This window comes from Musca domestica, unplaced genomic scaffold, assembly GCF_030504385.1.
Source record: "Musca domestica strain aabys unplaced genomic scaffold, Musca_domestica.polishedcontigs.V.1.1 15, whole genome shotgun sequence".
In the NCBI taxonomy this organism is placed as follows: domain Eukaryota; kingdom Metazoa; phylum Arthropoda; class Insecta; order Diptera; family Muscidae; genus Musca; species Musca domestica.
In genome coordinates, this window is record NW_026712207.1 from 3,345,811 (window position 1) to 3,373,119 (window position 27,309).

The following is a 27,309-nucleotide window of genomic DNA, read 5'->3' on the forward strand; positions in this document are numbered from 1 at the left end:
TAAAGTTCTTTAAAATTCAAAATTTTATTTTGTTTTCTTTCACAATTTCTATACTAAAAAAAATATGGAAAATAATATTAATATATATATATATTTTTTATAACAAAGAATGTTTTTAATTTTTTTATATATATAAGTTATGAGCTAAAGCATGGTTAGATTTCAATTAACTCGGCTGATATCGTCATGCTTTGTGATATACATGTTGTTTTGGGGTGGGCGGTTGTGGGGGGCATAGAAAACACACAAATTAAACGCAATATTTTTTTTATAAAAAAAGGGGTGAAGCATACAATTTCAAGAAATGGTTTTCTTTTTTTTCTTTATATATAACATAGTATATAAGTAAAAAATAAATGTTTAATTCTTTAATAATTAAAAAAAAAAACTGGTCAATGGATTGCATGTTTCATGTGGAATTGTCCATTTGACTACACTGTTTATGGGGGTTGAGGGGGAGAACAGGGGAATTTTTGTGAATCCTATTTTAGGTTAAGGGCCGGGGGGATATATTGTGCTAAGCACTGCAAAGTTTTAATTAAAATAACTTAAAACCAAATTCAATATTGACAGTGTAGCAGAGAAAAAAAAATAAAAATTAAAAAAAAAAAACAAAGGAAGGGAGTCATCTTTTATTACCGGGGGGTACTACGACAAGGAGTATTTTTTTCAATTAGCAGGGGAGAATTCGTTAATGATGATTGTTTTTAAAAAAATGTATCATCAATGATGTTTTTTGTTTTATTTCGAGAGGAATTTATAAAAATCTCTTGACACGCCTCAAGAGAATGGAAACAATTTGACACACAAGTAGTTAATAAAGTTATCACAGCCAGGTGCTGTACTTGGGCAGTACAACAAACTCAAGGTCATAAAATGTTGTGAGGAGGGGCGAGGAGGAGATTGTTTTGATACAATCAATATCAATAAAAGGCGGCAAATATCATCACTTGGATATATGTGGGAGACGAAACGGGGGAAAATATTAAATGTCTCCCGGGTGACATATGCCAGATATGCCAAAGGATTTGATGATATGCAAAAAAGTTATTTAATAATAAATAAATTAATTTTTGTTTGTTTGTATAATGTTGTGGTCAAAATTTGTTAGCTTTCTTTTTCAAATTAAATATCCTAACATCGCATTGCAAATTGTTTATAACAACAATAAATAGGTTTATATAAAATGTGATTTATGCGATTCAAACAAATGTTTACAGTCTTTTTTTGGTTCTCGCAAAGAGAAACATGGAGTGGGGGAGGCGGTGGTGGTGTTAATGGTTCCTTTACAAAAAAATACAGAACCCACCAAAAAACATAACTGACTATATTATATATGACTACGCACAGGAGCAGCAGCTTGCTACAAAAGACATACCAACTCCTCTCTTGGGGGTTGTTGTTTTTCAAAGACGATGGAAAAACAATCAACTTTTGTAGAAGGAAGAAGACTTGGAAGAAGACAACGACGACTACAAAAGAATTCATTTGATGATGACAGTTGTTTGTTGATTGCATGAGAAAAAGTTAATACTATAACATTTACAGGCTTCTACTTCTCCGAAAATTTCTGCGCGCTTATATACTTAAGAGATGGGTGATGATGATGATGTTGATAGATTGGCGGCGGCGTGATATTTCTTCATTCATCCAGGATTTGGAACACAGATCTTGCATTATCTTCCCGCTTCGGCCACTTACAGAGTTTGCAAAAAGTTTACAATTTCTGGATTTGAATTGGCAACGGCATTGAATTTATCTGGATAGCTTTCGCGGATCTCCTTGAGCAGTGCCACAGCATTGTCACAGGTGTCTTGATCGACAAATTCCTTCTTGTACAACACATGTATGGCAATGGCCAAAATTTGTTCCATTGAGGGAGCGATTTGATCGCGTGCCTGAATGTACAAAAGTTTGAAACATTTGAAAACGGTGGCATTCTCATCGAAATCTTCACGCAATGGCAAATGTTGCAAGAAAACGGGTAATACTTGATCCAATGGGACCAACTGGCAGTTGGTCAGAATGAGACGGGCAATGGCACCGCAAATGTTGTCCAAAGCAGCTGGTTCGGTTTCCTTGGAGACGGCTTGTGACAAAGCCATCAGGATGTGGGGATAAGCTCTGCAAAAAAAGTGAACAAAAACGTTATCGTCGGTTTTTTAATTAGCGGAATTTTGAACTTACTCAAATGATTTCTCCTCAGAGTGTAGAACCAATTCTCCCAAACCAAACACCGAATTTTGACGTGCCTGATTGAATTCATCGGACAGACCTTGAATCATAATAGGACACAATGTATCGAAGTAGGTGGCACTGTTCTGTTTCAAGGCATCGAAACATTCAGCCAAAGCACCATAGACAAAAGCTCTTTGGGATTCCAAATCTTCGTTCTTCTTGGCTTTTTGCTAAAGAGAGAAGAGAGAGAGAGGGAGAGAAATTAAATTAGTATTTCAGATTGGCATTTAAGTTATCCAAATTGAATCGACAATTTGAAGAAGCAGGGAAAAAAATAGCAGGGAAAAATAAATCGAAATTCAAATGTCAGAAAATTCATCTGCGTTATCCAAATGGAAAATTTATCCAGGTTATCCAAACATCACGAAAAAGTTATCCGCGTTATCCAAATGACTTAGGAAGTTTTTCCACGTTTTTCAAATGACTCGCAAAATGTTTCCGACTTATCTAAAAAAATTATCCGCGTTATCCAAATGACTGAACATTTATTCAGGTTATCCAAACATCACGAAAAGGTTATCCGCGTTATCCGTATGACTCAGGAAGTTTATCCGCATGTTTCAAATGACTCAGAAAATTTTATCCACATTATTCAAACGACACGAAAAAATGTTTCCCGTTATCCAAATGTCACGAAAAAATTATCCCCGTTATCCAAATGTCACAGAAAATTTATCCGCGTTACCCAAATGACTCTGAAAATGTATTTAGGTTATCCAAACATCACGAAAAAGTTATCCGCGTTATCCAAATGACTTAGGAAGTTTATCCGCGTTATCCAAATGTCACCGAACATTTATTCACGTTACCCAAATAACTCTGAAAATGTATCCAGGTTATCCAAACATCATGAAAAAGTTTTCCGCGTTATCCAAATGACTTCGGAAGTTTATCCGCGTTATCCAAATGTCACCGAAAATTTATCCGCGTTACCCAAATGACTCTAAAAATTTATCCAGGCTATCCAAACATCACGAAAATGTTATCCGCGTTATCCAAATGTGACGAAAAATTATACACATTATCCAAACATCACGAAAAAGTTATCCGCGTTATACGTAAGACTTAGAAAGTTTATCCGCGTTTTTCAAATGACTCAGAAAATTTATGCACATTATCCAAACTACTCGAAAAATGTATCCACATTATCCAATTGTCACGAAAAATTATCCGCGCCAATCAAATGTCACAAAAATTCATCCGCGTTATCCAAATGACTCTGAAAATGTATCCAACTTATCCAAATGTTACAGAAAATTTATCCGCGTTATCCAAATGTCACGAAAAATTATCCACATTATCCAAACGTCACAAAAAAGTTATCCGCGTTATCCATATGACTTAGGAAGTTTATCCGCGTTTTTCAAATGACTCAGAAAATTTATCCACATTATCCAAACTACTCGAAAAATGTATCCACGTTATCCAAATGTTACGAAAAATTATCCACATTATCCAAATGGCTCAGAAAATTTATCTGCGTTATCCAAATGACCCAGAAAATTGATCCAACTTATCCAAATGACACAGAAAATTATCCACAATATCCAAATGCTACCAAAAAATTTTCCACGTTATATAAATGACTCAAAAAATTATCCACATTATCCAAATATCCCAAAAAAGTTATCCGCGCTATCCAAATGACTCAGAAAATTTATCCAAGTTATCCAACTGACACAAAAAATTATCCAAATGTCAAGAAAAATTATCCGTATTATCCAAATATTTCAGAAAAATTGTCCGTGTTATCCAAATATCACGAAAAATTATCCGTGCTGTCCGAATATTACCAAAAAAAATTATCCACATTGTCCAAATATCAGGGACAGTTTATACGCCGTATCAAATTGTCACGAAAAAAATGTCCATTTCGTTCAAATATCACGAAAAATATTATCCACGTTATTCAAATGCCGCTAAAAATTATACGCGTTTCCCTAAATTCACTTGAAACTTTCCCCTTTCTGGATGAGAATCTAAAATGCATTTCCTACTCACCAATTTTGTCAAGAAGATGGGATAGATGCGGCCAAAGTACAAGGCGAATTTCTCGGGGGTCATGGCGTGACCAAACAAAGGCAACAAATTACCAGCTGCCTCAACAATAGCTTCCTCATATTCACTCTCCTCGGTTTCTTCATCATCAGCACCGGCATTGGGTTCATCAAACTGACAGGCGACCTTGCCCAACAAAACATCATTGATGCATGTGAAGATGGTATCACACATCTTATCGTCGGCCAAAGCCAATTGTTTCAATTCCTTCAACAAATCCGAGAAACTTTCCAAAGCGGCCAGCACAACAGAGACCTCTTCATCGTCACGTACAATTTGTCCCATTTTGGGGATGAGAATGGTAATGGCATTGGCCACACCCTGGACATCGTTTTGCTTGAACAGGGCAATAATGAATGTGGCCAAGGCATCAATGGATACCTTGCGAATATCCTCCTGGGGATGATCAATCATTTTGTAGACATTCTTGTACGATTCCTCCAAGTGGGGAATGAAAGCAGCACCGGTGTGTTGGGCAAATTCTTTCAGGGCCAAGATGGCTTCTTCCTTTTCATCCAAATAGGAGTTCTCAACACTGTAACCGGCAATGTTGTCCAAATCATCATCTTCACCATCGGAATTTTCAATGTCAATTTCACGATCATCGTTCTCATCGTTTTCAGGACCGGGCACCGTAATGACGTCTTCCTTGAATTCGGGAATAACTTCCTCGGTGGAGAGAATTGAGTCATAGAGACGTGACATGATTTTGGGATAAACTGGAGCCATTTCCTCGTTGACCACCTCGGCAAGGGCAGCAATTAGATTGTACAAGGCACGACGTACATCGGGATCATCGGCCTCCTCCAGAAGGGATAGTGAGAAGTTCATGGTATCGGTGGCCAATGGCATAAAGTTTTGCTTGCCAATGGTACGGGCCAATGAGGCCAGGGTGTCAATGGCCTGAGAACGCAAAGCCAAGATATCTTCGTTTTCGGTCTTGACCAAATAGGTTTGCAGCATGGCAATCAATTGTTGGAAATAAGGCAACATGTTTTCCTTGGCAGCATTGGCAGCGGCAGAAATGGCACTCAGGGACAGCTCACGTAGGCGCACCGAGTTGTTGGGGTTCATGGCTTCGAAAAGTCTAAAGAGAGAAAGTTAAGAAAATACAGACCCATTAGAAGGAATTCGATAGGGAGAGTTATGGGGAGCTGGGGGATGTTATTTAAACTCACCTTTCCATCAACAAAGGCAAATGTGGCACCAAGGCATTCTCCAGGTTTTCACAGAATGTCTCCAAGGCATAGAACATGCGGTCAATGTGCTTGGGTTCAGTACCACCACTCTAGACGAACATAGAGAATTTCAGTTTTAGATTTAAAAAATTTCAAAATGAATTTGTTTCACAAGTTAGGACAAATAGTAGTTACATAATTAGTTAGAAGCGTTTTACGCTTGATTTGCAATTGGCTCATATAGAGTATGGAATTTAAGTCTTGTTTTGGTGTTGTGGCTGCTGTGTTGGGCCAGTTGCCACCAGCAGCTTGATCACATGGATTTGCTTGAGGCCAAAAAGCCTAGAAGAATGATGGGAGGATGACCGACCGACCAACCAAAATGCGCAGCATTCACAAAACACAAAATAAAAAAATAAAAACAAACAACAACAACAAAAAGCATTGTTGTAATCAAAAAACGAAGACAAAAGAGGGAAGAAAAAAGAGCCAAAGGACAAATTTTGCATTAAAAACCAATTTGTTTTGTGGGAGTAGACAAAAAAAAAAAACAAGAGTTGAGGGAGGGCCAATTTCAAAACGAAAGGGGGTGTTGTTTGTGCGCCTCTAACTTGGAATTGTTGGTGCTCTTAAAAAATATCAGATACTAATTCTAGTCTATTAAGGCATAAAACTCAAACTTACTCTCAATTCATTGCACAATTGTTGCAAGAATTCAAAAAGAATGGGCAGAATTTGTGGTGCAAACTTGGTGATATCGGGTTGCAAATGTTCGGAGAACTGGCCCAAGGCAAAGAAGGCAGCATTGCGCACCAATGGCGTGGGATCGGTAATGCCAACTTTAACAATATTCAACATGGTTTCCAAATATTTATTGCAAATGGCTTCGGAGCAGCCCTCGGCAATGACAGCCATGCTCAGGTAGGCAGCACGACGAGGCAAGGGATCCTGGCCCTGCAAGGCAGGCTCCAACAATTGCAATAGTGGGGGAATCAATTTCTCTGGTGGGACATTCAATGCCAACAAGTCCATGGTTTGGGTGGCGGTGGTCATGGGATTGGAGCTATCCTCACCCAAAAAGTATTCTTCGTCATCTGTAAAAACAAAAAAGGGAGACTGTGAGAAAAGGACATCCAATGTAATTATAAATTTTACTTACCATCCTCACCCTCTGGCTCGGTGGCCATTAAATTGAAAACAACCTGGATAATGGGTTCAACCAATTTCTGCTTGATAATCAACTTCTTCTTGAGGCGCACTAACCAACCAATGTATGAGACAGTCTTGACACGCACAGCACTATCCAATTGATTGTTGTTGGATGCCTCCAAACAGAAATCAAGCAAGGGCTTAATATTCGTTGTCAACAATTTGGGTGTATAATCGGCCATGTTTTCCAAAATATCAAAGGCACGCACAAATTGATCGGGATCGGGTTGAACGGCAAAAGCTTGCAATGATTTAATGATCAATGGGATAGACTTCTGATAGGTTTGTTCGGCACCATTGTGACCCAAAATGAAGGGCACCAAATAGGTCATGCCAGTAAGAATATTGAAAATAACCGGTGATGACATATTGCCACTGGCCTCGGTGGCCATCAAGGCGGCAGTGAACATTTCACAAACCGATTCCATATGGGGTACAAATTGATCGGGAGCCACATCAGTGAGAGTGGCAAAGATCGATGAACCCAATTCACTTTGTTTGGGATCAGCTGAACTGCAATGGCCATAGACGAATTTCAACACCTCATTCATGTAGGCACCACCTTGCTTGTCGCTGCTTTCATGGCGTACCAAAACACCAACAAATTGAGCAATGGCATTGCGTACGGATTTCTCTTGTTCGTTGACCAAGGCGTTCAACATGCCTTGCTTGATGCTGCAAATAGGGAAAGAAATAATCGTTGAAAAAAGCCTGATTTTTTGGAACACAAAAGCGGAAGGAACTTACATTTGTTGTTGATCTGGTGGAACCATTTGCCAGTGACGCAATTTACCCAAACGTTTCTTCAAAAGCACAGCAGAGTACTGGCGTACCTGGGCTTCCTTGTTGGAAACAACAATGTCGCATAGTTGGGGTATGGTTTCAGGACGTTTGTAGGCTTCTTGCAAGTCAGCAGTAGCCTGGAAATAAAGAAAAATAATTATAAAAAGTCCCGAACTAAAAAGGTGATATTTTTGTTAATCAGTTTTGAAATTTGATTGGAAATTTTGATTGTGGTCACAATTCGATTAGTATTAATTTACAAAAATCTAATCGGGATTTCCATGCGAAAATTGCTTCGTTCTCAATCTCTATCTCCTACATATTTATTCTTCCTATGATAAATACAATGGTCTCCGAGTGAAGCAGCTGCCAACCCCAGTGTATCTTCGCACCTTTTAATCAAACAACCCAACAAATCATTAAATGTATATAAACTTTTAATATGGACTTCATCGATTTTGTATAGAAAGCCAGACCATCCAGAGGTCTAGTACCTCCCCCACAAAGGGTTACATTTTTGAATATTCATGAAGCTCATAAAACACGGAATTAACATCCGATTCCATTCAGACTTGGTACATCTCAATATTTCCATCTTCACAACATCTGTTATAAAGATGGTAAAGATCGGACAATTCCTTATGGTAACTCCTCCCCCACATGGGGTTCACAATTTTCACAAGAAAACTCTCGAAGAAGCAAAATTAGCATCCAGCCCTCTTTAAATTCCACACGTACAAAGATTTTTGCTAACACCAGATCTTTTATGAAGATGATATTTATCTGCAAACTCCCTCTTCTGGTACCTCATCCACAAGGAGTCACACTTTTGCACGAATTATGGCCTTCAAACGGCCAATGAAACCGTCACACGCTGCCCGAATGTTGCTCTGCGGTATTTTGGCTCATTCCCTGCGAAGCGCTTGCTTGAGTTGATCGACACTTGGGTATTTTTAGTGCCAACCTTGCTTTCCAAAATACTCCTGGCACAATAGTCCAACGATTTGATATCTGGAGATTTTGGTGGCCATTGTGCGCTGGAAATGAAGCGAGGAACCTCATTTTGTAACCATTCATATGTGGCGCGCTAATGTTTTCTCATCGGAGAAAACCAAATTAGGCAATTCCCCCCTTCGGCCAAGCGAAACAACTCTTTAGCTCTTTTGAGTCTATTTTCTTCCTGTTGTGATGTAAGTTCTTGCATATTTTGGAAATTTCAATGGCAATATCGCAATATTCCATTCGGCAAATATTGAAAAATGAGCTCGGCTTAAGCATTTTTCAATATTTGCCGAATGAAATATTTCAATATGTTGTTTTCTTCCTTCAACGTCCTTGACGTCGGGCTACGCTACCAGTATCACTCACGTCAACGAGAAATGGTACGAGACACAAAAGATTTATCCACATTTAAATGCTGGAGCGCTCAAACGATAACCACTTGGCAGGTTTTCCGGCCAAATATAAAGAAATCACATTATCAAGCTTGAATTCTATCACGAATAACCTGTTTTTTTGAAACTTCTCACCAAAATGCTTTTGTACGCTTGTAAACAATATAATGAGCTGACACTGGAATAATTTCAACAGCGTATCGGACGAGTGGCTTAGAGATGACAACAGCCTAAAGTTGGTTGCAGTTGTTTCCTCTCATCATCTCTAGTCCAAACCAAACACGTATTTATATCGTATTTATTTAGGTCCGATATGAAATGGACAATATTGGCCCATTCCTTTGAAACCTATGCCATAGGGGGTCAACAATTGAATAATCATAACCAAAATCAAGATGTATTTAAATAATCGGAAATTGGCTGAGAGTATACATCTATCGGCAAAACCGACCGATATTTTTTAATTAATTTTTTTTTCATTTGAAGAACTTCTCTATAGCTTTCAAAAAGCCGGCAGGTGTCTGCCATTCCAAGTTGATTTGAAAATCGACACCTTCTAATACCAGGGAAAATTCTGGCTACCTTAAAATTCTTTAAAATCATTTCCCAATGAAAAGTGATAACCATTTTTTATTATCATTCCGAAATAAAAAAAAAAACGTAAGACCATAAAATCCAAAAATCGCAAACATGTGCCACGGAAGCGAAACTCATTTAATGTTCCCGTGTCATGGATAACAAAATACATTGAGACGTCATGGCGAACGAAATATTGCAATCAATCGGCCAAACACCATATCATTCTTCGTTCGTTCGTTTATTTTTGCTTCTTTAGAAAGTAACAGCATGCATGCAGCATGCTGACGGGCAAGACAAGCAAATCCAAAGAAATAAATAAAGAGATAAGACATCCACATCCCGCGCTCTATATAAATTACCTGTGAAATATAACATATTAGCAATAAAGAAAACAGAACACAACATTTGGTCGTCTATACAGCTTGTCTGGGAGGCTATGGTGTTGTTGGCGGTAGCTTTGCCTAATTACCGCGTGGCAACATTTCATATTTCTTTTTTTGATTTTGCCAAAAAAAATTAAAGGTATTTTTTATAATTGCAAACAAAAATTCTAGACATTATAAAATATCTCGTACATGCAAACAAGGTTAAGGCGAACATCTAGAAAGGGAGATTTTGGGTTGGAATATAAGTTAACAAATGCCTCTGTTCCTGTTTCGATATCATAAGGTGAAAATCGGTCATTGTAGAAAATACAAATGGTGAGATAAAAGAACTGCAAGAAAGTCAAAAGTCATAATTTTTATATTTTTTTATATTTGAATGAATGAAATGAGCTGTCACTGGAATAATTTTAACAGTTGTTATTGTCGAAATTGCTTATTTTAATTTATGGAACAGAGGAATATTTAGTATTGCAATATTATATAGAGGTCCGACTGTAAAAACTATAAGTGAAATAAAATTTGCACACAATAAACTTGTTTATTTAATGCCAAAATCAAAAAGAAATTCTCTTATCACATGCAAAAGAACTAAATAGTTGGGTGGTGGTGGTGCGGTGCTGCTGCTGCTGCTACACTCTACATAAAAATGTGGAGGTCATATCAAGATATGCCCATTGAAAATACCTATAGTATATAGGTATTTTTTAAAGTAATGCTAGATGACGTTGATTCTAAATAAAAATCTATCCTCCCCCTCCACCACACACACACACACACACACACACACACTCAATGACGCTTAGTAACAACATCAGAGACTGCATTTGAAACAAAAAGCTTATAAAAAAAAAATGAAAAATTGATATTCAAAAAAACATGGCTATTAGAAAATTATTATTGTTTATCACAAATCTAAAAAAATAGTTAGAACGAAAAAAATGGCTAAGAGTTGAAAACCACGTTATTTTCCCCTATTCGGAAATATGGTAAATAGAGAAATGCGACAACAAAGTGCAATGTGGCTAATAGTAGGAAATGAATATTTATTTAAAATAGATACAGTCACACATATGTATGTCCATCGCAATTAACACATTCTAAAGAGTCTAGAAAATATGTTTATTAGTTTTTTTAACACAAAAAAAGGTTGAAAACAAATAAATCTCTGTTAGAAAATCTTGTGACATTCTGGAGGAAAAATATTTAAATTACAATTGAATAAGGGTGTCATAAATATTTCTAGATATGGTCTAACGGGAATACATAAACAATATTAAATAAATATCATAAGACCAATAGCATTTAATGTCAGCAAATAGGTGCAATGCCTGTAAAAGGTTAAAATTTTAAGAAATTTATGAAATAATATAAAATACTTCATATACCGACAAAAGTGGCTTTAGGAGAATGAAATATTCTAAACATTTTTATGAAATATTTTATAATTCTTCATTTATCCGACTAAAAGTTTAACAAATATATTTTATATTGAATTGGTTTGATAAAATATTAAGTTTTCTAAATAACTTAATATTTTATCAAATATCATTTATTAATAATGTACTTAAATATGCCTCGTCGACCTTGATATGTTTTGCATTGAAAATATGTAGGAGAAAATCGCAAACACGTGCAAGAAAGCTGAAAATGTTTAATTTTTCCTTGCCATAACAAGAATTGCATGAATACGTCATAACGAAACATTGCAATCAATCCATCACCTACGTGATTCAGCCCTTCCCTTGACGCCCTTCAATCTTTGAACATTATATTTTGCCGGTTATTCATTTTTTATTGATTCCATTCTTTAAAACTTAACCGCCAAGGTTAGTAGATAGTTTTTAATCATATTAATTTAATTATATAAATTAATTCATTATAAAATCCTCATTCACCAGCAAAAATAACTCAAAAAAGTAACAAAATCACGAATGCAAGTTAGCACATCCCTGCCAAACTAACAGGCAACAATGTTGCCTTTGTGAGCTTTGCTTGGTTGACTGTTGTGTGCTTAGCATGGAGTCGTGTTACGTCTGGTGGCGTGACCATGGGAAGTGTAGTGTCAGCGTATTGTCAGCAATTTTGATTTGTTTAGTTTAAGTAGAATAAGTTTTTGATTTGAATAAAGAAGTTAGTTCATTCTAACTCACCAAAAGGCACACAAGTCTTTTTATTAACTGGCGCCCAACCGGGTTTATTTAAAGGATTTACTTTGAAAAAAGTAATCTCTGACCCAACCCAAACACAAAAACAAGAACGAAAACTACCCAAGTCGTCCAACTCGCACAAAAGGAATAAGGTCTACACAAAAACCAGAACGAAAACTACCCAACGGAGGATCTATTTTGTATGAAGTCGTCCAACTAACGCAAAAGGGATAAGCTCTACACTCTAGAAAAGACGCCCTAAGAAGCTCTAAGGATCCACTAACATATTATAATATAAAACAAAGTCATGTAAGTGTATTACTCATTGAATTTAAAAAAATTTGTCGAAAAAATTGTGTGTCCAAAAACAGGTGAAAATATCAAGAGATTTTTTTTTTTTACTTCGTATAGTGCGTATTTAAAATATTTCAATTTCTGTGCAGTGATTAAGATTGTGTTATACCAACTTTTCTATAAAAAAAAGATATTATGAACGCGGACGAAATTTCAAAATTGATAGAATCCGCTGTACGTGCAGCGATTCAGACACATAAATCAGAAGTCGACAAAAAAGTCGACGATCTATCAAGAAAATTGTCGTCCATTTCCATAGGACAAACAGATGTAAAACCGTATGAAGAAGTAAAAATTTTTTCAACAATAACATGCGATGAGTCGCTAGACGTTATTAAATCTTTGCCCGAATTTGACGGGAAAATAGAAAATTATGTGTCGTGGAGACAAGCGGCACATAACGCGTATAAAGTTTTTGAAAGATATGATGGTAGCTCAAGGCACTACCAAGCGGTCTGTATCATTAGAAATAAAATTAGAGGACCGGCAGATGCAGTATTAGCATCATTCAATACGGTGTTAAATTTTAAAGCTATAATAAATAGGTTGGACTTTACGTACTCAGATAAACAACCAATTCACCTGATCGAACAGGAACTAAGTACCCTCAGACAAGGCGGACAGTCAGTGATACAATTTTATGATGAAGTGGAGAGAAAGCTCTCATTGTTAACAAATAAAACTATTATGAGCTATGACAGAAATTTAGCTTTAGCCATCAATAACAAATACCGACAAGACGCACTCAGAGTATTTGTTTCCGGATTAAGGAAACCTCTCTGTGATGTACTCTTCGCGGCCCGCGCCGCTGATCTTCCCTCAGCTCTAGCCTTAGCGCAAGAAGTGGAGGCGAATCATGAAAGATACGTTTTTGCTACATCATTTGCAAATAGGAATGATGAAAAAAAGAGTAGGTCTGAAACCTCAAAAAAACTTCCATTAAGAAAACCGTCTGATAATAGTTATAACAATAACCAACAAAATTATCATAAACACAAAAACCCACATTACGAAAAGGGTGCTGATGCTAATTTACAGCCTAGAGATCAAACCGAAGAAATGGACTTGGATCCAACGTCTTCCAAATTCAGATCACCGACTAATTATGGTAACGGTAGAAATTCTCACAGACAACCTTTTAAGCGTCAAGCAGGGTCTGACCGGAGTACGGGCCCAAAATTCCAAAAAGTTAATCAAATAATTCCGGAAGAGCAGGCGGTACAATATGGTGACATAGCTCACTCTGAATTTGAAGACATAAATGACGAATTAAAGGAAGATTGTGATTATGTTAATTTTTTAGAGGAAGGTCCCTACTACCGTTTGTAAGGCGGACAGTAGCGGGGAAACCAATACGCCTTTTAATTGACACAGGGGCTTCGAAAAATTATATAAAGCCTCTCCATGAACTGAAACATATAATTCCTGTAAGTACTCCTTTCTCGGTTCACTCCGTCAATGGACAAACACCTATTAAACAAAAATGTTTTGTAAATTTATTCGGCATGAACTCTACATTTTTCATTTTGCCAACTTTAACAACATTTGACGCTATTGTGGGCTTAGACCTATTAAAACAAATCAATGCAAACATCGACCTAAATAAAGGAGTCATCCTACATAATTCTGGCTCTGAACTTATTGAATTTTTTGAATGTAAAGATGTTAATTTTATAGAAATTGATAAGATTGATGTGCCTTTCGCAGTTAAGGCGGATTTTCAGAAAATGTTAAAAAAACGAATGAAGGTTTTTGCTGATCCTAAAGAAGCACTACCTTACAACACAAATATCGTTGCTACTATTAACATGGAGAACGAAGAACCAATTTACTCTAAACTATATCCATACCCAATGGGGGTATCTGAATTTGTAAACTCAGAAATAAAAAAGTTGTTAGCAGATGGTATAATTCGACCTTCGAGGTCACCTTTTAATAGCCCAGTATGGGTAGTCGACAAAAAGGGAGTCGACAATCTAGGTAACCGAAAGAAACGTCTTGTTATAGATTATCGGAAGCTTAATGCCAAAACAATTAATGATAAATATCCTGTTCCGAACGTAACAATGATATTATCAAATTTAGGTAAAGCAAAGTACTTTACCACTTTAGATCTGAAATCCGGGTTTCACCAAATTGTTCTCGCAGAAAGAGATAGGGAAAAAACAGCATTCTCTGTAAACAACGGGAAGTATGAATTTTGCCGTCTCCCATTCGGATTAAAGAACGCTCCGAGTATGTTTCAAAGAGCTATAGACGACATACTCAGAGAGGAAATTGGTAAAACGTGCTATGTTTACGTCGATGACGTTATTGTTTTTTCAGAAACCAAAGAGAATCATGTAAAACATATCGACTGTGTTCTTAGGAAACTGCTCGATGCAAACATGAGAGTCTCTATTGAAAAGTCAAATTTTTTTAAATCCGAAGTTGAATACCTTGGCTTTGTCGTATCAAAAGAAGGTATAAAAACGGCACCATCAAAGATAAGTGCCATACAAAATTTCCCAGAACCAACGACGTTGTTCGCTTTGAGATCATTTCTTGGGCTAGCGAACTATTACCGATGTTTTATAAGGGACTTTGCCAAAATTGCAAAACCTTTAACCGATAATTTAAAAGGAGAAAACGGAAAAATTCCTGCAACCAAATCCAAAAAGGTTATCATCAATCTTAATGCCTCCCAACTGGATGCATTTTACAAATTAAAAAATATTCTATGTTCAGAAGACGTCTTGTTGATGTACCCTGACTATAAAAAAGCATTCGACCTTACTACTGATGCATCAGGGCGTGGTCTAGGTGCTGTTCTATCCCAAGAGGGAAGACCAATCACTATGATTTCTAGAGCGTTATCGGATAAGGAGTTGAATCTCGCCACAAACGAAAGGGAACTTCTAGGAATAGTCTGGGCTCTAAAAACTCTAAGGCATTACCTTTATGGTGTGAAGACTCTTAACATCTTCACTGACCACCAACCGTTAACATATTCAGTTTCGGACCGTAATCCTAATGCACAAATTAAGCGCTGGAAAGCTTTTATAGATGAACATAATGCAAACTTATATTATAAACCAGGAAAAGAAAATCAAGTTGCAGATGCGCTATCAAGGCAAGTCGTCTATGCATTAGAGAACGAAAATTCGTCAGACATGGCAACAGTTCATAGTGAGGAGTCATACACCTACACTATGGAAAGCTCAGACAAACCGGTCAATTGTTTCCGCAACCAAATCATTCTGGAAGAGGCAGAATTTCCCGTCACTCGAAATTTTATACTTTTCGGAAACAAAACGAGACATATCATAGAATTCGGGGATAAAAACGAAATACTGGCTAAACTTGTTGATGCAGTCAATACTGAAGTAGTAAATGCCATTCATTGCGACCTACCTGTGTTGGCTCACATTCAACATGATTTGATTAAAATGTTTCCTTCAACAAAGTTCAGATTTTGTAGTAAATTTGTCGCTGACATCTTCAATCAATGCGATCAGAGAGAAATTGTTGTAAGTGAACACAATAGAGCTCATCGGGCAGCTCAAGAGAATGTTAAACAAATCCTTTCGGAATACTATTTCCCCAAAATGGTAAAAATAGCGAATGAGGTTGTTGCAAACTGCAAAACCTGTTCAAAAGCTAAATACAATCGACACCCAGAGAAACATGTTATAGGAGAGACAATAGTTCCTTCATATGCCGGTGAAATTCTACATATTGACATTTATTCAACTGATAAAAAACATTTCTTAACTTGCGTGGATAAATTCTCAAAATTCGCAGTGGTACAGCCAATAGCCACCAGAACAATTCTGGACATAAGAGAACCGATTCTCCAATTAATGAATATTTTTCCTAACACCAAAATTGTCTATTGTGACAATGAGAGGTCTTTCAACTCCGAGACTATCAGATCAATTCTGAAAAACAGTTTTAATGTCGAAATTGTCAATTCACCTCCTCTACACAGCACATCAAACGGGCAGGTAGAGAGATTTCACAGCACTCTTGCCGAAATCGCAAGATGCCTAAAAATAGAAAGGAAGATCGATGACACTGTCGAACTCATCTTACAATCGACCATAGAATATAACCGGACAATTCATTCTGTCACGAATGAGAGACCTATTGATACGATACATTCTACACCTTCTGAAGTAAGAGAAAAGATTAAAGAGCGAATCTGTAACGCGCAAAACAGGCAGTTACAATACTTCAACAAAAGTCGTTATGACAAAGTTTATAACGTGGGAGACAAAGTCTTTGTTAAGAATAATCGTAGACTTGGAAATAAAATGACCCCACTTTATGAAGAAGCTACTGTTGAAGCAGACATGGGGACAACTGTCCTAATAAAGGGGAGGGTGGTCCATAAGGACAACCTAAGATAATCCTTTCAATAAGATGTCTAAATGTTTCTTCTCCTACCTTTTATTTTTTCTTTACGCAGGCTAACACTACAATTGTTTCTTATGATAAACCTCACATTTGCAAAGATTATTGATTATTCGCATTCCGATTATATCCCAATTTTGGACGGGAACGCGATTATATGGAACAAATATGGGTACTTAAGACATACGACAAACCTTACAACGTATTCCGAGATATTAGACGATACAAAAAACGCAATACAGATCTTCCCTCAGACGCATGTTAAAAAGATATTGGAGGCCGATGTATTGCATATTGATACTCTTTTAACAACACTCACCGTACATCATCGGCATGCGAGAAGCATCAATCTTATAGGCACAGCACTGAAGGTTATTGCCGGTACACCAGATGCCGATGACTGGGAGGATGTCAAATTTGTCGAGAAACAACTCGTAGATTCCAACAACAGACAAATAGAAATAAATACGAAAATACAGATCCAAATAGAAAAGTTGACCAATGCAGTAAACACAATCTTAAATACCGAACGAAAGGAACAAATTGATACTTGTTGTATACGTTACGTATTCAGTAACTACTAAACTACTATCGATGTAAGCATATGCAATAAACACCATCACTCAGTTGTTATGAGTTACCTGAAGGCAACAGTTGTTTTACTAACAGACCGGGATATATAACAATTATGGCGACGAGTGAACCAAAACCGCGTGGCAATTTTCAAATGGAGCCATTTGATGAAAAGGCTACAACCTGGAATCGTTGGGTGAAAAGATTTGAGACGGCGTTGGCGATTTTTGGTACGAGCGAGGCGATGAAGGCTAAATATCTATTACATTTCATGGGTACAGAGGCTTATAATAAGCTATGTGACAAGGCTTTACCCTTGATACCAGAGGAATTGCAGTATGATAATATTTGTGAATTGCTGGAGAAGCATTATAACCCTAAACCCAATGAAATATTTTTGAACTTTAAATTCCACTCACGTAAGCAAGAACCTACAGAATCCGCCGCAGAATATTTAGTGGCTTTGAGACATCTAGCAACGGGCTGTGGATTTGGTGAATACCTGGACAAAGCACTGAGGAACCAGTTTGTGTACGGCATAGGGAACAGAAAGATTCAAGGCCGGTTATTGGAAAAGGACGATTTAACATTAGATGATGCAATACATTTGGCAAACATGTTTGAACAAGCTGAAAAGGGGTTCCAGGAAATGAATAAGCAGCAAGAAGCCGTTGACATGGTGAATATGAGAAAGACAAAAGAGAGGGAGAAAAGAGTCAGAGAGACAGAACAAAGAGCGAGATCGAAACTGAATACAAACTGTGACAGATGTGGCAGCAGTAAGCATAATTCAAACGATTGCCGTCACATAAATTCTGTATGCAATTTTTGCAGAAAGAGAGGCCACTTAAGGCGTGTGTGTTTTAAAGCAAGATCTACAATGAAACAAATATCTGACGGCGAAGTCAGTGGAAAGGAGGACTCAGAGCAAGAAGTGTGTAAGATGGAAAGTAATGGACAGAGCCCCAGCATACGGGATAAAATTCTATGTACATTGGAAGTAAATGATCGTAATATCACATTTGAAGTTGACACGGGAGCGCCGGTCACCATCATAAGTCTTGCCGATGCGTACAAATATTTTTCGAAGAAAATACGAATTCATGAACCAGATTTGGAACTCTATAGTTATTGCAAGACGCCTATAGATTGCGCGGGATACATATGGGTGAAAGTAAGAGCCAAAGACATAACAAAAGTCAAAATGTATTTAGTACGGGCCAATCGGAAACCATTGCTGGGAAGAGAGTGGCTGCGGTTAGTTAAATTGGACTGGCTGAAGATGTTAAAAGGAAAGAGTGTGTCATCGGTAAGCGTAAACAAAATTCAGGAGTCGGCGAATTTGGAAGGTCAGTTAAGGAGTATCTTGGAGAAATATCCAAATTTATTTTCGAAGTCAGTGGGCAAAATTAGGGGGTTTCAGGCGCGTTTGAATATTAAAACCGATGCTGTTCCGAAATGTATGAAGGCGCGACGAGTACCTTTTCCACTGTTGCAGAGAGTGGAAGATGAATTAGATGACCAAGTAAAAGCTGGATTATTGGAAAAAGTGGAACGTAGCGAGTGGGCTACACCAATCGTGGTGGTCAGAAAGAAAGATGACAAGATACGAATTTGTGGAGACTACAAGATAACGATCAATCCGGTCTTAGTGGTGGACAAGCACCCATTGCCTACAGTCGACGAATTGTTTAGTACAATGGCAGGCGGTGAAAAATATTCGAAGATTGACTTGTCCAAGGCATATCTGCAGTTAGAAGTACATCCAGATGACCAAAAGTTCTTAACCCTGAGCACACACAAAGGATTATTTCAACCAACAAGATTAATGTTTGGCGTTGCTAGCGCCCCGTCTCAGTGGCAAAGATTAATGGAGCAGTTATTAGCGGATATACCGGGTGTTAAGGTGTTCCTGGATGACATTAAAATAACAGCCAAGGATGAGAGGACACACTTAGACCGGTTAGAAGAGGTGTTAAAAAGATTAGACCGATACAATATGCGAATAAATCTTGCTAAGTCGGAATTTCTGCGAGAGAGTATTGAGTATTGTGGTTATGTGATTGATCGACAAGGAATTCGTAAGATACCAGCCAAGATTAAGGCTATTCAAGAAATGAGATATCCGGCAACCAAGGACGAAGTTCGATCATTTTTGGGACTAGTGAATTATTATGGTCGTTTTATAAAAAATTTGAGCTCTATAGTTTACCCTCTAAATCGATTACTGCACAAAGAAGTTCCATTTAATTTTGATGCTAAATGTAAATGGGCTTTCGAAGAAGTAAAGAGACAAGTGGGATCAGAGGTGGTGCTGACACATTATGATCCAAGAAAAAAATTAACATTGGCAGTGGATGCGAGCCCTACGGGTGTGGGAGCCGTATTGAGTCACGAATTTGGCGATGGAACGGAAAGACCTATACAGTTTGCATCGCAAACTTTAAATGCAACACAGAGACGGTATAGCCAAGTAGACAAGGAGGCATACGCAGTAATATTCGGGGTAAAAAAGTTTTTCCAATATGTATATGGAAGGGAATTTACTTTAATTACCGACAATAAAGCAATATCACAGATTTTTGCGCCTGACAATGGATTACCGGTATTGTCTGCAACGCGTATGCAACATTACGCAGTATTCCTGGAATCTTTTGATTACAAGATTCGTTTGCGTAAATCTAAGGAGAATGGGAATGCAGATGCGCTATCGAGGCTTCCTGTAAATGAATGCAGCAAAACAATCAGCGAGATTGATCAAATTGAAATGGAATTAATTGAGAATTTGCCAATCACCGTCAAGGAATTAGGACAAGCCACAAAAAAAGATGCGGAAGTAAGACGTTTAGTAGACAGTTTGTCATATGGCCGGAAGTGTGATCCTGCCGACAGTTTTGGAATCGACCCATCCGAATTTAGCTTGCAACAAGGATGCTTATTAAGAGGCATAAGAGTGTATGTGCCAAAACCGCTGAGAACTAGAATAATACAAGAATTACATTCGGGACATTTTGGTGTATCAAAAATGAAGTCACTTGCCAGAGCGTATTGTTGGTGGAAAAATTTAGATAAGGACATTGAAAAAGCGGTTGCTGACTGTTATGAATGCCAGATCGGGCGACCAGATGTAAAGAAAGAACCGGTTCATTGCTGGTTACCTCCGAAGAAAGTTTTCGAAAGGGTGCATGTGGATTACGCTGGTCCCTTTTTGGGCAAATATTTTTTTGTACTGGTGGATGCTTTTAGTAAATGGCCGGAGGTAAGGATAGTTCGAGACATTACCACGGAGACAACAATCGAAGTATGTAGAAGTATATTTGCGCAATTTGGAATACCAAACATTCTAGTCAGCGACCACGGGACGCAGTTCAAAAGCGCGAAATTTCAAGAGTTTTTAAAACAAAATGGTATCATGCATAAGTTGGGGGCACCGTACCACCCTGCAACGAATGGTCAAGCAGAACGTTTTATACAAACTTTCAAGACCAAGTTGAAGGCAATGCCTCGTAAGGAGGAGTTACAGCGAAAAATTGATCAAATTTTATTGGCATATCGACGAGCAATTCACCCGGTCACGAATAAATCACCAGCTATGACAATGTTTGGGCGACAAATACAAAGCAGATTGGACCTCCTACTGCCCAACAATGAAGTCCGAGACCCCGAAAGACAAAAAACTACAAGAGAGTTAGCAGTAGGAGACGCTGTAATGGCTCGGGATTATATGGATAAGCTTAAGTGGAAGCCTGGAATAGTAAGAGAGAGAATTGGTGATTTGCATTACAAAGTGAGGCTGGAAGATGGTAGGTGTTGGAACAGACACATTGATCAATTGAGAAAGATTAATGGCAGAGTAAAGCTGGATAACGAAGTTGAGGAAACACATAGTGCTAGTTATGAGTCATCAGATTTGACTTTGGAGAAGAGAGAGAACCCTACAAGTATGAGTAATGCGGAACGAGAAGCAACAGACGAATGCGTGATGTCAGACAATCGAGATCAGTCCTTCGCAACGCCCCCAAGTTCTCCGGGGTCAGCATTCATCGGATTTGAAGAGCCAGCAGGGAATGGCGAGGCAGTCAACATAAGAACGAATCCTAGGAGGAATATACGGCGACCTCATCGACTAAATGATTATGTTATCGATACGGATTGAAAGGTATTAGTGTTCGGAGTTTTTAGCTAATAGTATTTTATTGAATTCATTTTATTATTTTTGTTATAAGAGAGGGGAGAGGTGTTGTATACGTTACGTATTCAGTAACTACTAAACTACTATCGATGTAAGCATATGCAATAAACACCATCACTCAGTTGTTATGAGTTACCTGAAGGCAACAGTTGTTTTACTAACAGACCGGGATATATAACAATACTGTTAAACTTTTTGAAATTTTAATGGCTAGAAACAGAATGCTGCTTATGGAATTACAAAATATAATTTTATCTGTAACTTTGGCTAAAATCAATATTATAAATCCCACAGTTTTGGACCAGGATGATTTAAAATTTTTTATAAAAAATCAGATCAATGAGCAATACACAGATTTTTCCATATCAGAACTAATGTATTTGTCTAAAGTAAAAGTAATATCAAATGAATTTTGTTTGCATTTTATCATTAGATATCCCATTCCAATACGAACATGTCAGAAAATTTCTTTATTCCCAGTTCCCCACTTCAATAAAATTATTCAATTCGCTGACACCAACACTGTGGTAGACTGTGAAGGAAAGACTTATTCAGCAACAGATTGCAAGCACGCAATATCTTCAACCTATTGTCAACTGATGCCAGAGTCAACCTGCGCTCAACAACTCATATCGGGTAAATCAGCACACTGTAATACGCAAAGCAATAATCTTGAAAAAGTGGCAGAAATCGATGATGGAATTGTCATTGTGAATGACGCTATTGCAGAAGTGAAAGAAGCAACCGAAAATGTAAGAAACATAAACGGCACATTCCTAATAACTTTTGAAAAAAATGTGACTGTCAATGGTACGCTGTTCGTAAATAGAAACAACATTGATATGCGGAAACCAGGAACACCATCATTTCCCTCAATTATTATAAACAACCACAGCGAAATTTTAAGTTTATCATCTGTCCATGAGATGAACTTGCAAAACTTACAATATATTGGCGAACTTGAAAGAGATGCAAAAGTGCGGCCAATATTAGTTGGTTGTGTTGTTTTTATGAGTATCGGATTACTCTATTCCATATTGTGCCTCGTTAAGCGTAGGGCGAAGAAGAGAGAACAGCGAGATTTCCAATCTGCCGTAGCAATGGCTATAAAGAAGACCGAGGACGGCCTTCACTTAAGTGAGGGGGTAGTTAGCACATCCCTGCCAAACTAACAGGCAACAATGTTGCCTTTGTGAGCTTTGCTTGGTTGACTGTTGTGTGCTTAGCATGGAGTCGTGTTACGTCTGGTGGCGTGACCATGGGAAGTGTAGTGTCAGCGTATTGTCAGCAATTTTGATTTGTTTAGTTTAAGTAGAATAAGTTTTTGATTTGAATAAAGAAGTTAGTTCATTCTAACTCACCAAAAGGCACACAAGTCTTTTTATTAACTTGCACAAAACCCTAAAAAAATACGTTCCACTATAGAATTAATACAAAAAGAAGTCAGAAAAAGAAATGCCAATGGCTGATCAAGAAAAACATAACATTACAATAGGGTAACATTAATGAACATTAAATAACGAATTATTACGATCACCCACAGGATTTCGTCCCTTGATATTTCGACCTTTGTATAGTATCTTGTGCCGAATATTTTGCCAAAATGCCATAACTATAATAAACGGCAATTAAATCATGACTGCACACTCTGCATCAAACCATAAATAAATACGTTCCACTATAGAATTAATATGCACAAAAGGAGATGCAAAAAAAACAGTAAGGAAAAGTAACTATGTATTTTTGATAGAGCTTTCGTAAGAAAATAATTTATTTGAAGTAGATCATACCAACTATCAGCATTTGGCTCTAGAGCAGTTATAGTTTGGTTTCAGAGGGAACTAATATATGGTAGGCATGTCCCATTCTGAACCGATTTTCACTAAATTTTTATACCAAATAACATTGCTACAGAGTGCATGATATTACTTCGAGAAGGATTATACGAAAAAAAAATATATTTCGAAGCAGAGTTCCACAAAATCGAAATGTACGGCCAGAAATTCACTCAATTTGGGCTGATATTAGCCATTATTTGCGCAATAACCCTGAAATCGGATTAAGGATATTTATGGGAGCTATATCCAAATCTTAGCCGATGCCGATAAAAATTTGGCAAAGGTATTTCCTAGCTTAATAAGATATTTGGCACCAAATATCATTGTTGTGGGGTCATATTACGAATGGGAGCTATAGTTATATCTGAACCAATTTTCGCCCATTTTATTACTTGCGGATGTGCCATAATTCAGGTCATTTTGCCTGGTATTGGTCATTTGGTGCACAATTAAACCGAAATCGGTTGAAGATATTTATGGGAGCTATATCCAAATCTTGGCCGATTTTGATAAAATTTGGCAAAGGTATTTCCAAGTTATGGCGTATTATATATATCTGAACAGATTTTCAACAATTGTATTTTACTTGCTTGAAGACTGAATTCGGTCGAATGTGCCAAAATGCAGGTCATTTGGACTGATATTGGCCATTTGGTGCACAATTGATGCGAAATTGGTTGAAGATATATGGGAGCTAAATCTGATCCGATTATCACCAATTTCTGTAGGGGCAAACAACAAATATTGTTTGAAAAATTTCATCCCAATCGAATAATATATGCGACCTGCATTTTGTACTGGCATGCAAATCGACTCAGAAAGTGATTCTATGAAGATCCTCAAAAGTAACTATTGGTCTATCTGGCTTCCTTCTCCATGTTACAAACAAATGCACAAAGACATAATACCCTTACTACTATGTGGTGTAGGGTATAAATATTCGAGGAATAGAAAACAAAAACAAATTTCACCAAAAGAAGATCTTCGATATGTCCAAATTATTGATATTATTCAACTTTGGACCCAATCATATTTGAAAGAATACTTAAATTTTGCAGAAATATGTGCACGCACATGCCTGCGAACATAAATTGATCATTTTATCCAAAAATATTTTAATGTCATGATCTACGCACAGATATAAAATGTGCCAAAAATAGCAACAACATTACACATAAATTAACATTTTTTTAATTCATATCCAAATTTATACATATGCTGGGGCTAGGTCTTATTAGGAATTTCAATTAAACACAAAACGCCAGAACACAGACATAGCACTCATAAGTACCATAGCATGCGCCAGCCGGCAAACTAGCAAAAAAGAAAAGTGGCAAATGTTTTCTACATTAGTCACTCAATCATGGAAGAAGCACATGTTTCCAAGATTTTTTTAGTGATGAGTTGTGTGTGCGAACATCTTCCAAAGAAATTAATTTAATGATGTCTTATAGAAAATTATACATAAATTGTTGCCAAATGGCGGTCGGTTGCCGACTGACCAGCCAGCCTGCCACACCCCTCCTCTTTAACCCTGCAACACATAAATTGTTATGATTAATTATTAAGTGAAAAAAAGTATCATTCTCAAATCTAGTATTATAGTCAGTAATTAGAGTAAGATAATTATGTCTTACAAATGTACACACACAGATGATGTATGTATTTACATTTAACCCACAGGCAGTAGAATTTGTAAACATTTCATGCCACCATCATAGTCATCAAAGCACAAATAAAATTCCCCCTTTTCTTGCGGAAATACCCATAAATCAAACAATAAATTCCTCTACTTAGGCCGAATTCCATGAGAGACGGTAACCCACTTTATCTTTTCTTATAAAACTCGCGCCGAACACATTTTACCCAACTCACACACACTAACACAATCTACCGCCTGTCATACAAATACAACACGCATACTGCAAATTTTTAGGCAAACAGCAGCAGCAACGGCAACAGCAAGAAAATCGAATAACATGGAAACTGCAATAAAAGACACACAAAAGGTACAGCAAGAAGAAGAACTTGCAAAAAAGAAAACGCCATCAATTTTTCAGTCCCCACGTGTTTTCAAAAGAACATTTTTCCAATTTCACAGGAATGCAATGGATTTTTGCACAAATCTTAAATAACAATTGAGAGATTCTTTCGCACACTTACCTGTTTAATCAAATTATTATCGGCACACAATAAATTTGCAATAATTTGCTCCATTTTTTCGATTTTTCTTTTGCGGCTGTTAACTTAACCAAAAAATGTTAAACTTTCCAGAAGTTTTTTAATTAATAACTTTTTTAAAGTCGTTTGACAATTACTTGAAGTATTTGCAAATACTTTTGATTAGATGCGAACAGCTAATATCCTTTTTGTTCTTGTGTCCTTTGTTCCCAACTCTCTCCGGCTAAATGCTATTCCACCTTTCCCGCCGTCTGTTATTTTCTCTTCACGATTGAAAAACGACTGATTCTATTTGAAATTGGTTGGAACGCAAGTCGACTTGCCATGGTGAAAAAGAGCACCAAAGGGGAGCCAGAAAATACGAATGAGAGGCCACAACGGAGCAAGAGAGATAGTAATTAATCGATTACTGGGGAAATGTCGAATAATCGATTGTACCAAACAAAATATAACGGTAGCATGCAAAAATAGGCAGAGTATTGCAAATAAGTGGCGTCAGTTTGGTATTAAGGAAAAAAAAATATTTTTTGAAAGTATTAAGGGTCTTGTATTACATAAAGGAATGCAAATGAAATAAATAAATTGCTGAAAATATTTTTTTTATAATAATGACAGGGATATGCCGTTAGGTGACTATAACGAGCACGCTTGTTCATGAAATGTTGCGTAACCAAATAGCAATTTGGCTGTCCTTTGCCCTCCATGGTCTTGCGAATTCCATATTCGAGATCTTGTATCGACGATGGAATGTTGAGGTAGGCCTTGTATTTGATGTGGATCCAAAGTAGTTGCAAGGTGTAATATCACAAGATCTCAATGGCCAATAACACGATCTAAAAACTTTTCCCGCACAAGAGCAATGAATTTTTTACCTCATCACTCAAGATGATTTTTCGATGCAATTTCGAGAAAAATTCTCTGCTAAACTGTGCTAATATTCAAAAAATTCAAACCCTTTTCTCAAGAAATAGATGTCTAGCCAACCACCAAACACTATAAGAAACTATTCCCCTTACCCGGCGGATAGAAACGATAAAAGTTCTTGTAATGTCCAACTTCTACTATTATTAGTTAAAAGGTACATCAACTCCCGTCAAGTAGCTTTGAAGCCCATCTTTTCCTAACCAGTTGACGGCTTGGCCTCTCCTATGGACCATTTAAAAGGCACATATTTTCTCGAATAATAGTTTTTTGGCTCATCTTCTTTTGAAGGACAATACAAGGGGTCAATTTCTATTGAAAATCAGTTGAAGGTTCCATTTGATTCATGTAGAGCAATTAAAGACTCATCTCATCCTGAAGAGCTGTTATTTATCGAAAATATTTATAGATATCAAACTACAGAAAGACAGAAGATTGACGACCACTGTTTTTGATAAAAGGAACAATCCTGTCGGATTTCGAACCGAATTTCCCAAGAAAATTTGGTGAGTCCTGGACTCCATCCCACTGGATATTCAGAATCTGATGGCAAAAAATCTACAAATTGGATATAGACAACATTTTCTGTGGCGTTGTTGAAGGGATTTGAAGGACTCATGTTCTTAAGTCCCAGTAAATAGTTAAATTTTAAAGTGGATCATCTTTTTTGTACCACAGTTCAAGCACTGATGCTGCAGAACAATCAAATGCCTCAACTTCTCCTGTGAACAAACAGGATATCCTTTTGACGGAAGAGACTGAAACTTGTCAGGTCTGGATCTCCAAAGAAAAATTTAGAGAATCCGACCCCCACTCCGCTGGAGATTCAGAATCTGTTTCCATAAAAACTGAATGATAAAGGACCACTCATATCAACTGCATA

At 37.2% G+C, this 27,309-nt stretch overlaps 3 protein-coding genes across 3 annotated transcripts in view; 2 read left to right on the forward strand and 1 right to left on the reverse strand.

Moving 5' to 3' along the window:
• LOC101899149 (importin-4) lies at positions 1–25,795 on the reverse strand. Its single transcript, XM_059119534.1, has 8 exons — positions 25,488–25,795; positions 7,431–7,603; positions 6,634–7,358; positions 6,159–6,568; positions 5,475–5,584; positions 4,240–5,383; positions 2,188–2,408; positions 1–2,124 (listed from the first exon to the last, which is right to left on the reverse strand). The coding sequence occupies exons 1-8, from the start codon at positions 25,539–25,541 to the stop codon at positions 1,698–1,700; spliced, it is 3,264 nt and encodes a 1,087-aa protein (XP_058975517.1). The 5' UTR covers positions 25,542–25,795; the 3' UTR covers positions 1–1,697.
• The window catches only part of LOC101889094 (eukaryotic translation initiation factor 5B), a 103,924-nt gene continuing 88,383 nt past the window's right edge, over positions 11,769–27,309 (forward strand). The window contains exon 1 of the mRNA XM_059119532.1: positions 11,769–12,281. The gene's annotated coding sequence lies outside the window, so the exon portion shown is untranslated. The remainder of the gene's footprint in view (positions 12,282–27,309) is intronic.
• Positions 16,655–22,054, forward strand: LOC131801222 (uncharacterized protein K02A2.6-like). The gene is made up of 2 exons (XM_059119529.1): positions 16,655–21,453; positions 21,521–22,054. The coding sequence occupies exon 1, from the start codon at positions 17,410–17,412 to the stop codon at positions 21,448–21,450; it is 4,041 nt and encodes a 1,346-aa protein (XP_058975512.1). The 5' UTR covers positions 16,655–17,409; the 3' UTR covers positions 21,451–21,453; positions 21,521–22,054.